Source organism: Sebastes fasciatus, chromosome 4, assembly GCF_043250625.1.
Source record: "Sebastes fasciatus isolate fSebFas1 chromosome 4, fSebFas1.pri, whole genome shotgun sequence".
Classification (NCBI taxonomy): domain Eukaryota; kingdom Metazoa; phylum Chordata; class Actinopteri; order Perciformes; family Sebastidae; genus Sebastes; species Sebastes fasciatus.
In genome coordinates, this window is record NC_133798.1 from 23,382,322 (window position 1) to 23,396,382 (window position 14,061).

Below are 14,061 nucleotides of genomic sequence, written 5' to 3' on the forward strand. Positions count from 1 at the left end.
GTGTTGTTCTTGTAGATATGGGGATCCCAGACCCTGCACGTGTCATCACCACAGCAGCCATAGACGTGCACCTGCCCAACAACCCCAGCCAGCTTCCCTCCTCTTTGGTGAGTGTCGACGCCTGTCCGTCCAGTCGCTTGCAGCGCACCGGCAGCTCGGTCAGCGAAGCCTCCACCACCACGGTGTCCCGCAGCAGCTTCAGCGCCCGTCAGCACAGCATCAGCAGCCACACGTTTGGCTCCACCACGGATTGCAGCTCCACGGTGCGCGAGGCCTCGACCTCCACGGATTACAGCGACCAACGCTGCTACCCTCCACCCTACAGCAGCCCTTTGGCCCTGGGCACTCAGCCGAGAGGGAGTCCCAGCGCTGTGATGCAGGAGCTGCTCTCCTCTCTGACGGAGAACTCCTGTCTCACCCAGAAGGGCCTGGACCCTGTCAACCTTAAACCGCCGAGCCCGGCAGGTTCCACCAAAACCAGCCCCGAGCTGGAGCACAGGGTCAACATCTACAATAAGAGGAACCAGGAGAGCAGAGTGGGGCTGCACTCAAAGCCTCTCATCCATCTGCAGGGCAATGAGACTCTTCTAGAGGAAAAGTACAGGATGATGGAGCCGGTGGACGGACCGGTCAACCGTCTGTCAGAGACATAAACCTCTGCCTGACAAGTGGAACTTCACAGGACTCACATTTCAGATCAAACGCAAAAATAAAAACTCCAGTGTTGTTGGGAGTCACTGTATGTCGGTCATCCTCTTTGTACTGTTGGGAGTGAGAGGATGAACTTGAGCCAGAACAGCACAAAAACAGAGGGCATGAAAGACTGGAGGAGACACCACTTATCAGGAATTGACACTCACAAAAACACTTTGAGTTTTATGAAAAATTTTACCAAAAGAAACCAGCAACAGGGCTCGAGCCCAAAATTTTCAGACAACCGGTCTGCGCAGAAAAAAAAAAGAAAAAAAGAAATCTGGCTTTTGATATGTTAAGTTGTTGTTTGATTTCTAGGAAGTGAAACCAGTGCGTGGATGGTGCTGAGGGCTTAGTTCCTCTGATACACTTTGTAGGAATTGGAGATGCTGAACAGATGAGATCACGTATTGGGAGGGCCACAAACTGTGAATCACTTCCCGCAAGCTACAAGGCATGGATTTATCACATGTGCAGGTGTGTCAGCTGTTTTGATAGTCAGTCTAGTGTCTCCAAACTCACAAAGAACAGTCCTCTTTGATGGGACTGCTGCAGGGTACATTGGATCAGTCTCAACTCCTTTCTAATCTTTGTCTTTCTATATTAGCAATGTTAACATTTTTATCTAAATTCTATGAGTGGAAAGAGTGTGCGGCAGATTCAGAGTTTTGTATCCAGGTGTCATGACTGGAATCTGACCAAACCCAGCTGAGTCAGTGTTTACTGAGATTTTGCAAACTACAGCGTGTCCCACACGCACCAAATTAATTGAAAAGCTACCTGCACATGATAGATTTGATATCATTCAGGTCTAAAATATTACCTTTTTTATGATTTTAATGTTTTGAAAGCTGTTTAAATGTTTCAGAATGGGTTTATCACAGCAAAAAAAAAAAACTGAGGGACTTGAAGTGGAGCTACAATAAAATGTCGAAAAGAAAATTATAGCATGAACCTTCAAGATTTGCCTCCTAAATATTGAAACCAACCCTGTTTATTGTACCGTCAACAGGTATTTTCTATTTTGATCATGGAAAGAGGGCATTGCAAAATTAATCCAATAAAGAGAAAACATGGCAAAATGAGAAGTTGTTATTTGCTGTCAATTTAATACATTATTTTCCAAGAGCATCTCAGTGAGTACACATACTCTAGGAGCTACATCTTACAGTCAACTACATCAGAGACAAGTCAAGCATTCCCAAAGATGTTCCTTGCTGTACCAGAAAATTAAATACCATTTACAACATGTGTACTACTAAAGGCATAAAACACCACCCCCAGGTTAGTACAAGCTTATTTATTGATATTTAATACATGGGGTTGAAAAAAAAAATGGATTCACTTTTCAAATTATTTTTTTTACGATTTAATACCTCAATTGCTTCATTTGAGTCTATGCGGAAGTTACCGCTTGTATTGTTGTAGTCATGTTTTTCCATTTCAAGAAAAACAAAGCCGAATCGAGAAAGCAGAAAATGTTACAACCCGCACCCTCACATTTTAAATTCAAAGTATGGTAAACACTACACATACAGTGAAGTATGGAAACATTTTGGTTTTCACACATTGCCAGGAAAAGCAGAGCTAGACATCAAGGCTTAAGCTGCATGCTAACTCTGTCATGGACAAGTATTCTTATCGTATTGCGTTAACGTGCGGTCAAGTCAGCCGTCACTCACATCTCTGTGGTCAAATAGCTGACGCTACGACTGTAGAGCACCCATATACTGACATTTATGTTAAATGCATTCAAACGGCCCCGATGGAGCTGACCATGGATGTATAAAAAGAACATTGCGAGATCATACCTAACTTCGCTTTTTCTAATGGTCTTGTGTTAAAAAGGTTAACAAAAATTGCAATTAATCGTAATATTGAATCGCAATACATATCGAATCAGGAGATAAGCATATTGTCCCCGCCCTATTTGATACATGTGTAGTATTTATACAAACTGACATTTATTTCTAGATTGAGAATGTTCTTCTGTTTACTCTGTTTAAATTATTCCTGAACACAAACACTCACAGCTTCACAAATGCGTTAAGGCGGTAGCTATGGGTGCCTGTGGTCTCCTTATTGCAGGTTCCAGCGATGGAAGTTTGGTGGGACTTTGTTTCTCCTCACTTGTCCAATGCTGCAGTCATCTCAGGAACCGCCTGAAGAGAAAACAGTGCAGAGACTTAAATATAATATTATACATATGACATTATGGCAGAAACAAACTAGAGCTGTAACAATATCAGAGTTTCACCACACTCTTATTGTAGCCAAAAGAATTCACGATAATGATATTATTCCGATATCTATATAAAATTTTTAAAAAATAATGCTATCCGTCAAATTGCATATTGTCTCTTTTTTGGCAAATGAATTACACTCAAAATACAACTGTATGGAGGTGGAGAGTCTGAAACCATAACTGTATATATAAAATTATTTAAGAGGTGCTGGATTATTTACGCAATATTATCATATGTGTATTATTAACATGATTCCAATATTTCATTTTTAAATATCCCGGTTATCATCAATATCAGTTATCGCGACACACCTAGAACAAACTCAGAATATTTTCTGTTAACGGCAGGAGTTTGCTGCAGTCGTGAAAAGTCAAACTATATGTTTGTAATTGCCGCAGAGTATTTTTAAATTTGTTAACTAAACTTAAATACACTGTGGACATCTTTTTTTTAAATGAAGTTCTGTTCTGCATTAATAACTGCTGAGACCAGGTGAAATATTTCCAGGCTTTACATGTGGGGATAAATGTTCTCCAGCACCTGTCATTTTCATACCCAGCATATTCCATAAAATAAGATTTATGACTTTATTAAACAAACCATCACGCATGCTGGCGCTCACGGTATAAATGAGCACACTGACTTTCATCTGAGATTTATCAAGACCGCGGCAGGCTGTGCACATTTATCACAGTGTTCGCAAGGTTGACAAATGCAGAGCAAGATCCTACAGGGGAGGGCATCTGGCCCATGAATTAACACGCTGATAATGCCAGACGTGTAGTTTTAAAGAAGACAAATTCAAAAAGACTTTTTTTTAACGGTAAATATAAGTACAAAATTATTCAAATGGCTCTCCTTGTGAGTCGAGCAACTTCAGAAACTGAATCATCAGTCACTGTCTGAGTTGGTCCGAGGTATCAATTGTCCATTTGGGGGGAAAAGTAGAAAGCCCATCCATTTTAATCAGCTATCTGAGGAGTGATCACATGTAAGGTGATCTCACCCAGGAGGTCACAACTCTACTGCCACTAGCTATTATTACGAATCACCTCTACAGAGTTTGTCAGGACACCTGGGCTGCTCATGCAACCACTGAGGGGCTAAATAAAACATGACCAACAGGACACACATGAAAATATAACCTACTAGTCTTTCACAAGCAGCACTGGACTCCAGTGTTAGTCGTGCCAACACTCCTGGCTCACTATCCCCAGGTACCAGCTAGATACAAGAAAGCAACTAAGCGTGTAAAATGCCTGGCAAGTAGAAGCTCAATACAAAACTGAATCCACCTTTATTAGTAACTCTTGATCCCTTTTTTATATCTTCTGAGCTTCTTATGTGTTTCTCTCTCTTCATGGCAAGTTCAGCCACAACCCTCCTCTGATTAATTCAACAACTTAATTATTCAACAGTTGCACATTTCCATTAGGGTGGAATAAGACTTCGTGCAAAATTTATCAGTGAGAAAGCAAATGTTATACTCTGACTGTCACTCTGGACTCTCGGCTATCACAACATTCAGAGTGAGTCCAGGCAGAAGGGCCATGAGTGCTGTTTATGACTCACTGCTCGGTTGTTTCCCAATGTAAGATCGCAGTGACATTACTGCAGCAATATCAATGCCAGACACGTACCTTGAAAAGATCAGCGACCAAGCCGTAGTCAGCCACCTGGAAAATGGGAGCCTCTGGGTCCTTGTTGATAGCAACAATAGTCTGAATAAAAAAACAACAACATAATGAACAAACTGCCTAAAATGTTAACTGCCTGTGTCTTATGCTTAACAAAAAGCACAGAAACTATGATCATTCAATTGATAAAAATGGAATTCACACTTAAATGCAGAATGTCACAGAAATGTGATGTTTTATGACGACCAGCTTAACATTTGGTTCTTAATTGCAAAAACAGAAACATTATAGCAAAGGGTATAACAACTGTAGTTATGTTTGTGGGTGCCGTGTACATGCAGACATCGGCACACATCTTCAAATTGTTTTTCACGTGGTACTAATTCATTTGCAGCAAGGCAACAACTGTTTTTACAAATTCTTCCAAATGTCTGTGACCAAACTCAAGAGACTACTTGATATCATCAGTTTTCAGAAATTCTACATTAAAAGTGGAACGTTTTGTTTCATTTAATATATGGGGGAAAAAAACAGGTTAAAGAAAATGCATAGGGGGAAAAAAAATGGTAAGAAAAGGGAGGTTGGGAAAATCTTTTCATGTGGCCCCCAGTGACTTTACCTTGCTATCTTTCATTCCAGCCAGGTGCTGAATAGCTCCAGAGATACCAACAGCAATGTACAACTCCTGTGGACACGAAGAGAAGACAACCAAACAGGTGTTACTGCCTTGTAGACATGAAGTGTAATCTCAGGCCTATTTGGAAAAGGTACACCTCAGAACTGCGGTACAGCAGAGCTGACGGACGGTATAATGACCTCAGGTTGTGTAATCTATCAGAGGGTGCTGGGGCGAGTGTGCCATGGGTCACCCAGTCTGCATATCTCCCCAACCCCGCTGGGAAAACCATCTCTGCCATATTGATATTTCAGTGCTTATTTAATGTTGCAGCAAGAAACATAGAAGCAACATATTCCTATGAGATTATGAAAGCTCTTGGGAAAGGACGGTCTAATCAAGGTGATTTTGGCATTCCAACTGAATCTTGTTAAAAAAGTTTTTAACTAAAATACCTTAAGACCAAATTTAAATGTGTATGATTCATCCAGTGTTTTCTTTACATACATTTTAGCACCATCCCTGAATGGATCAGTTAAATCAATAAATACATCTCTGGATTTAATCATCTTTAATCATTGGAAGGAATGTCGATGTGATGGTAAGTGACCAGCATTTTACAACTACACTCAAACACTGCCAAGCTGTTTTAACACACTCTGTTCAGAGACTAACCACTGCTCAAAGACACTTGATTATGATGTTTACATTACATTTTGTGATAATAAATTGCACTTTAATCAGCAGAGAAGAGATTATCTTACACGCATACATGTAAATAAAATGTGAATCTTTCATTTTACTGAATACACACACATTTTTAGATTGGTAGGATAAGAAGATAAACTAGATTTAAAGTGTATTTAATCAACTTAGCCAAATTCAACAAGCTTGTCATAACATTTGGAAAATCCAATTTGGGCAGTCTGGCCCGGCCTGAGGCTCTGACCAGACATCCACTGCACTCTGCTTTAATGGATCAGCTAAATCATTTAGGGCCCTAAATGTGCCATCAAGTACATTTTGCAGGGCCTAATGTGTGGATAATCGCAGCTGGGGTAACCCAGCTGAATCACATAATGGGAACGTTAACCTTTTTAAAAGGGCAGAGTAGCCACCCTGATCATACTGAATTGCAAGCATGTGGTGTAAAGGCAAACAGGCATTTGTTCACTCAGACCGGAGTTCAAGTGTTTCCTGCCTTTAAACATGATTTTGAAGGTAACTGTTCACATTTTGCTATTTGAAAATGTTCCATGATTATTTTCTTGATTTGCTGTACAAGATGAAGTAAATCCAAATAACCAATTCAGAAAACAAATAACCTACCGGTGCTACGATCTTGCCCGTCTGTCCAACCTGCATGTCATTGGGGACATACCCAGCATCCACTGCTGCTCTGGATGCACCAACTGGAAAAAGAATATTGTGCTATTTGAACTCTACTTACGTAAAAAATAAGGTAAAAATCAAGGTAATTAATAACACAATATACCTGCAGCATTCATCTTGTCAGCGAGGTCATAAAGCAGCTTGAAGTTATCTCCACTCTTCAAGCCCCGTCCTAGGAAAAGAAAACACCATTAGTGTAATTAATACAAATGTTATTGACATCGCAATATGGCCTACAGCAATATTCAAGGTGGCGCAATAGTTGTTAAAGGCAAATGTGTACCATTCTGAATTGCCATGCTGCAGTGATGTCCTGGCCTACACATCATATATCTACAGACTTTTAAAAAAATACAGACAGATCTCCACAAAGATAACACCATAATCATTTAATATGTTTTTCAATAAAAATGAGTATAATGATGTAAAAATGATCATTCCCTCTAATATCGCAAATCATATTGCAATTGCAGCATCAGACAAAATCATCGCAATTACATGGGTTTTTTTCAAAATTGTGCAGCCCTTACTTTGTGGAATTTTTTTGAGAAAAAGTACACATGCTAATGAATTCACTACAAACCCCAACGACTACTACAAACACAGAAAGTGGCTCTGCAAATAAATGCTGACTTGCTGCTGCTTTGGCCATAATTTCTTATTCAGAACACAAATATGATTTCCCACCTCCTGAAACCACGACCTTAGCGCTGGTCAGATCTGGACGGTCGCTCTTTGTCAGACACTGTTCCAGCCACTCAGAAACGCCAGCGGGAGAAGCTGTAGCAACTGCAGTCAACAAATGAGATGATCACAAATGACAAGGAGGAACATTGTATTAAAAATGATGAACAAATAGCATTTGTAGTTGTTTCTTTGTGGTATACTGTATTTTTTTGTATCAATATAAAAACAACATCAAAAGTGGTTAATCAATTACCTCATAAAGCAAGCTACAACAATAAATCCATAATAAAGTCATATCTTAGCATGCACTGTTTCAGGGCTCTCTGGATGAATCCGTTAGCTACTGTACCATCTTCTGATGAAGCACTTCCTCCCTCTGTTGCAGCGGCCTCAAAGGATGTCCCTCTAACCGTGAAGATCTTGATCGACTCGTTACACTTCACAGTACTGAGAGCATTTCCTGTATAATCAAAATATTATTAACATTCAATATTTAAAAAGCACAAAGAAATCTTCTGATGCTAAAACTGAGTAGTGTTTAAGTTACATCTGCGTCATATCAAGACTGTACCTCCAGGTAACATCATTTATTACATCATGTCAATACTAATCAAGAATTTATCAGAAGATTAAAAAAAAACATTTGTTACTTCTTAACCATGATAAAAGGGCTTACCAGCATAAATGGTTCTCACAAATGTGTCTGGAGACTTGATCTCAATGATATCTGAAATTGGAGCAACATCCAACTTGGCAGCTACTCTGGGAAGCAGGTTCTGCAGAAAAAAATAGATATTAATAGATAGCGGTATATAGATATGTATTGTGAATTCTTTTAGACATCACGTAATGAAAACCTGACATCGCGACAGCCCTAATTTCAACATATACACATTCAAATTGTACAGGAACCGCTCTCCATGACTTACCTTTCCGAAGGCAGATGCACCAGCACAGATGTGGGTGAAATTGAATTGCTTTTGTGTTGCCAGGATCAGTGGAGTCAACTCCTCTGAGGAAGAAAAAGAGAATCAGAAAGCCGAAACAAAATCAGGTATCAACTACGACTACTCCTGAGCCAGTTCTAGCCAGCTTTAACATATGAGCAGAAAGGGATCAAAATGAAAAACAACCTCCCCTCCCTCAGCTACTACCGCCAAGATTTTTAGATAAGCCCATTTATTATTTAGATAGTTTGAGATACTTTTGTCAGAAAGCAATTCTCCACTCCATGACAAAACTCAACGTATTATTCTGACAATAGGGTTAGAAAATGTGGGCTAAAACTTTGCAGTCCTGGGAACAGCTTGTTTTGGCATCCCGGTGAACAGCTGATTTTACAGCAGGAAGAAAAGTGGTATTTGTCATATCTGACCCGTTTTCAGTTTATTTCTGTTTCTTTCTCCCCAAAAATGCCTATCTCTTTAATATTTAACACAGCACTATCAGCTCTTTGTCCACGATACAGTTCCAGATTTATTTATTTAGGTAGGCCTATCTATTAGTTTGAGTTTGATGTTCAGTGATCCAGATTTATTTAGACATTATATTTCAAATCAAAAATCAAAGACATAAACACATAAATAAATAAATAACTCTGGATCACTGAACATCAAACTCAAAGTAATAAATATCTAAATAAATAAAGTGAACCAGTTGTATTTATTTATTCAGATATTTATCACTTTGAGTTTGATGTTCAGTTCCAGATTTATTTACGTATTTATTTAGGTATTTATTACCTTGACTTAGATGTCAGTTAGTTATATAGTTTGTAATACAGTCAAAGCTTGTTCATTTCCAACAGTGTCAAATTTTTTCGGGGAGTGGGGGGTATCGGCCGATTAATCGGCTAGCAGCTTTTTCCTGCACCAAACTATCGTTATTATATCAGTCGACCTATAAACCAGCTTTGAATAAGCGGGATTGAGCAAATATTAAGCAGTTTGTTGCTAAAAACAACAACAGACATGTTCAGTATATACTTGCTCTGTGAGTGAGTTAAATAAACGATAGGCGTCAAGTTTATTTCGTGTTACATACCTGGCAGGGAACCTTTGTAAGAATCATGTTGAGCAACCAGAACCTTCTTCACACCTTGTACTTTGCTGATTTGCTCTACAACCTGAGAAGAGAGAAATCAGATGCATCTAGGCTTCCTGGTGACCTTCTATATCGTCTTGTCTCCAAGTATGTTTAAAATGCACTATTACATTCTTCACTATACTGTGATTTTATTAATATGTATGTTAATGCAGTATGGTGATGCCAAAATAACATCTACATAATATCACAAATACCAAACGTTTGGTGATCCCTTAAGCAGGTCAGTCTGAAAAAGCTTTGCCTACCTGTGCACAGTTTGTTCCAGCAACCAGGCAAGACACATCTCCACCCAGCTTACTGGCAGCAGTGATGGCATTGAGTGTAATAGGGGTCAGCTTTTCATTGTTGTGCTCTACAACCACCAAGGTGCTTTGAAACCTTTGGAGGACACCAGCCTGTTGGAGAAAACAACATCTCAGTATTCAATGCACTCGTGCATGATCTAGTGGTGTTGCCTTTTAAACAGCCTCTCAGATAGCTTACAAACCCTGCTTATTAAATTCAATGTTATTTGTATAAATAAAAATGGGGAAGACTAAAGCGTTTGGCAATGTAGCAAAATTTACCACTGAAAACACGTTCTTAATCTTGATGAAACATTTTGATTAAATGGTAAATTAACAGTACAAACCAATTATGTTTAAATCAACATTGCTCAGAAAGATTTTGATTTCTGCTGGCATGCTTGATCCTTGAAGTTCACATGTGATCAAAGATATGTGTAGGGGGTATTCATTTGTTTGTACTGTATAAAGTACAGTCCCGCCGCAGTGGGGAAATTTGCAGTGTACAGCAGCAACGGGGATAGTGCAAAAAACAAGTTGCATCAGCTAACAGTTAAAAAAAAAAAAAAAAAAAAGAGCTAAACAAAGTGTAACAAAATATGAACCATTTAAATAGAAGAAAGTATAAAAAAAAGGAGCCGTATATACAGTATTGACAATAAACAAACTATTAACAAAATTGCACAAGTGGAAAATGATATTGCACAATATGAATTACACCTGAGTAATACTGATAGACAGTTAAATGTACAGTAAAGTGCAGTTCTTGTCAGTTTTTTGGTGTGTATGTGGTCTACTGGGAGCATTGCTGGTTGTGGAGTTTGATTAAACAGTGTTTGTCTAGGTTTTAAGGTTATTAATAGTGGAAGTGAACACGTACGTTAGACAGACAGACAGACAGACAGATAGATAGATAGTGACTTTATTGATCCTGAGGGAAATTCAAGTTTCCAGCATCACGGTTCCATAGTGCAAAACATGTTAGTAAAAAGGCAGTAAAAAAAGTTAGTAGTGCAAAGTACAAAGTAAAAAAATATATACCAGATCTAAAAATACAAGGAGATGAAGAAAGCTGTTAAAACTGAATATAGTGCAGGATAACAGATGTGATACAGGACTATTAAAAAGTGCAGAAGAGACTGTTAAAATGAGTATAGTGCAGGGTAACTCCAGTAGCTTAGTCTAAAGTGCACTGTATGCATTATTATTAGTGCAATCAATCACTTTAACAACTGCATCAGGCTCTGTGAAAGTAAAACAGGAGAATAATACCAGACTCCTCTGGACATGACTGATCACTATCAGTTAATGAAGGTCACTCAAATGATGTCAAACAAATGGAGAAAACAGATGCCACATGCTAGGTCACGTAATGAGCTATTACATACTGCTACCTACACGTCTCACATGTTGATTCAATGCTTTAGGTAACAGTTTGGTAACAACAGCTGCATCAATGACAAAACAACAGTTTCATAACTTTCAGGTTACATAAATGCTAACACTAGCTATGCTAACACTAGCTCAAACACAATAACTGTTAACTTATATTCTTGATACATAACTATGTATATAAAAAAGCTGTAGTCACACAACGCAGACACACACATTAAGATATAGCACACTGTTTGCCATGACAACGACTTACAGTAGTGTCTAATGAGCTAACAGGCTAGCAGCTGCTGCAACAACAAGCAGGCTAACGTGACGTGTTTCGTGTTCTCGTTGTGCTACAACAGATTAATACAATATATATGTGTGTTATGAAGTTATAACTTTCTTACCAGCTGTTTCAAACTCGTTTTGTTGAACGCTCGGTTCATCTTGGACTCTTCTGGCTGCTTGTTTGCTCCTCAGTGCTGCTGTGCCGCAACAAACTGGGTCAAAGGTAATCTGACGTCAGCGATGAAATCTCGCGAGATTTAATAACGACAACTTCCGGTCTATCAGTTGTTGTTGTTGTTTTTTATTGAAGATAATTAATTTACAAACATTAAGGCATTGTAATCTAAACTCAATACTTCAGGGTTGTTGTTTTTTGTTTTTTATTTTTTTTATTTTTTTTTATTGAAGATAATCCATTTACAAACATTAAGGCATTGTAATCTAAACTCAATACTTCAGGGGTTTTTTGTTTTTTGTTTTTTATTTTTTTTATTTTTTTTATTGAAGATAATTAATTTACAAAACATTAAGGCATTGTAATCTACAAGGCACAATTGGATAGAAAAGATAACTTAAATTATAAAAAAAAAATACAATAATAACAAAAATAAAAGAGGGTAGAAAATAAAAAAAAGAAATGCATAAATTAATAAATAAATAATAATAATAAGACTGCACTCTTCCATAGTAGCTCTAGGGGTCATCATTATCTAGCAAAAAAAATAAATAATTGCAAAATATATTTCAAAATAAACAGTAGCTTGATGCTTTATTATAATAAATTAGATATATGGAGACATTCACAATTCATTGATTCATAACAAGTTCTTCTAGAGTTGACAGTTTTGTTCAATTTCTCCCTCAGAGACAAAATAAAGTCGGAAAAATCCTATTTTCCCATTCCTATTTTAATTATAATGCTACTGTTGAGCAACAGTCTTAAATTGTCTTTTCAATCAGTACAATTAATCCGGTAACAAGTGCAGACCAAAAAATATTATCCATTTTCAAAAATAATGTTAAATATTAGTACACATTTAGTTGCAAATACATGAAAAATCCAATATATTAATTTTGTTGTTGTTGAATTTACAATCCTCAACGTACACAGTAAAGCCCACATGGGTGTTGTAGGTTAGGCTATTTAATCAAATCAAATATTTAATATGAAAATGCTGAAATAAATAAATAAATATATCAATATAATAATATAAAAATAAATAAATAAATAAATAAATATATAAATAAATAAATATATATATAAATAGATATATATATATATATTTTAGGCTATATGGCTAAGCTTTTTCTTAAAACATACATTTGAGGAAATATTTAAATACATGATTTTTTTCTGATATAATAGTAAATTTAACTCAACAGCTTTAACAGCAGGAATAAAGCTTTTCAGTGGGCTGTGTGTCTCTCTCTCACTCCTTCCCCCTGTCTCTTTTACTCTATAGTGACTAATAATAAAGATTCGTTTGTATGTGATGATAGTAAAGGAACTGAATAGTCATCTATGGGGTCCTTCATATTTACAGTATTTATTTATTTATTGTCGTCAGGGCTTTCTATCAACTATCAATCACAAAATAAATGAAGCCAAGGATAATCATGGATAATCCATGCGCAAAAGAAAAAGGATCAATTTCTATAGATCTTAAATTGTGCAGTTTATTGATCGCTCTGTGGATCCAAGATCTCTATGTGACATTTCATCCAGTAGAGGGCTCTCTACAGTAGGGTGAGACTATTGGTTAAGACAGAAGAAACATAAAAGATAAAAACCAATAGTTTAATAGCTTTTATAATAAACAATAAGACTCTTACCCCAAAACGAATAACAATAACAATAATAATAATAATAATAATAATAATAATAATAATAATGATAATAATAATAATAATAATAATAATAATAATAATAATAACAGAATTTTCATAATTTATAGCAGTAACAAAATCATAACCAGTGATATTCAAATTTTTACATGTTCAACACTGTGTTTTGGAGGGAATCCAAACATAATATGATGGATTTACAAAAAGAAAAATTATGCAAAACCATATAGCATAATATCACAGTGTTATAAAAGATATTGACTATAAGTTAAGCTTACAATAAACAATACGTATTATAAAACCCATAGATAAATAACAACAAAAGAAAAAATAACAACAACAGCATTGAAACTCACACTTGATATCACACAGTGAGTCCTATACAACTACAAACTAATGAATCATATTTACCTCTATAACTCTGTGAATAGTATTAACTTGAACCCATAGGTCCTGTGTTTTGTGTTGGGTTGTGCCTTGAATATTGTTGTGTTTTGTTGCTGTTGCTTTTAATGTTGTGGTCATTGTTGGTAACGATTGTAATGTGATTGTGTACTGAAATGTAGCCTAAAACAGTTCAAAGTGATTTAAGTGGACTCCAAAACAAAAGAAATAGCAACAACAGCAGTGAAACTCACACTTGATATCACACATTAAAGTCCTATACAATTGTATACTGTGAGTTAACAGGGATAATTGCTTTAGAAATAGAAATGGGACAAAAAGATGAAGACAAAAAAACACTCTCACAGCTCAGTCCAAAGAGTCAAAAGGGGAACAGAAAAAAAATGCAAAACCACATAGCATAATATCACAGTGTTATAAAGGATATTGACAAGGTTAAAGCTTACAATAAACAATATAAACCCATAGATAAATAACAACAAAAG

General features: G+C 36.8%; 2 protein-coding genes across 2 annotated transcripts in view; one reads left to right on the forward strand and one right to left on the reverse strand.

Moving 5' to 3' along the window:
- The window catches only part of tmem266 (transmembrane protein 266), a 35,190-nt gene extending 33,409 nt beyond the window's left edge, over window positions 1-1,781 (forward strand). The window contains exon 11 of the mRNA XM_074632947.1: window positions 16-1,781. Coding sequence (XP_074489048.1) covers window positions 16-653 — 638 coding nt within the window. The 3' untranslated portion in view covers window positions 654-1,781. The remainder of the gene's footprint in view (window positions 1-15) is intronic.
- etfa (electron transfer flavoprotein subunit alpha) lies at window positions 1,779-11,575 on the reverse strand. Its single transcript, XM_074632948.1, has 12 exons — window positions 11,446-11,575; window positions 9,623-9,772; window positions 9,315-9,396; window positions 8,201-8,283; window positions 7,948-8,047; window positions 7,621-7,731; window positions 7,272-7,373; window positions 6,688-6,756; window positions 6,522-6,604; window positions 5,196-5,261; window positions 4,580-4,660; window positions 1,779-2,855 (listed from the first exon to the last, which is right to left on the reverse strand). Exons 1-12 carry the CDS (start codon window positions 11,482-11,484, stop codon window positions 2,820-2,822), a joined length of 1,002 nt encoding a protein of 333 aa, XP_074489049.1. The 5' UTR covers window positions 11,485-11,575; the 3' UTR covers window positions 1,779-2,819.
- Window positions 11,576-14,061: the final 2,486 nt, after the last annotated feature.

What these genes read in the sequence shown, in the direction of transcription:
- etfa (XM_074632948.1), bottom strand. Translation starts at nt 11,484, where the DNA reads ATGAACCGAGCGTTCAACAAAACGAGTTTGAAACAGCTG. An exon ending in TTACAAAGGTTCCCTGCCAG is followed by an intron (nt 8,284 to 9,314) that starts GTATGTAACACG and finishes TTTCTTCCTCAG; the next exon opens with AGGAGTTGACTCCACTGATC. An exon ending in GTGCATCTGCCTTCGGAAAG is followed by an intron (nt 8,048 to 8,200) that starts GTAAGTCATGGA and finishes TTTTTTCTGCAG; the next exon opens with AACCTGCTTCCCAGAGTAGC.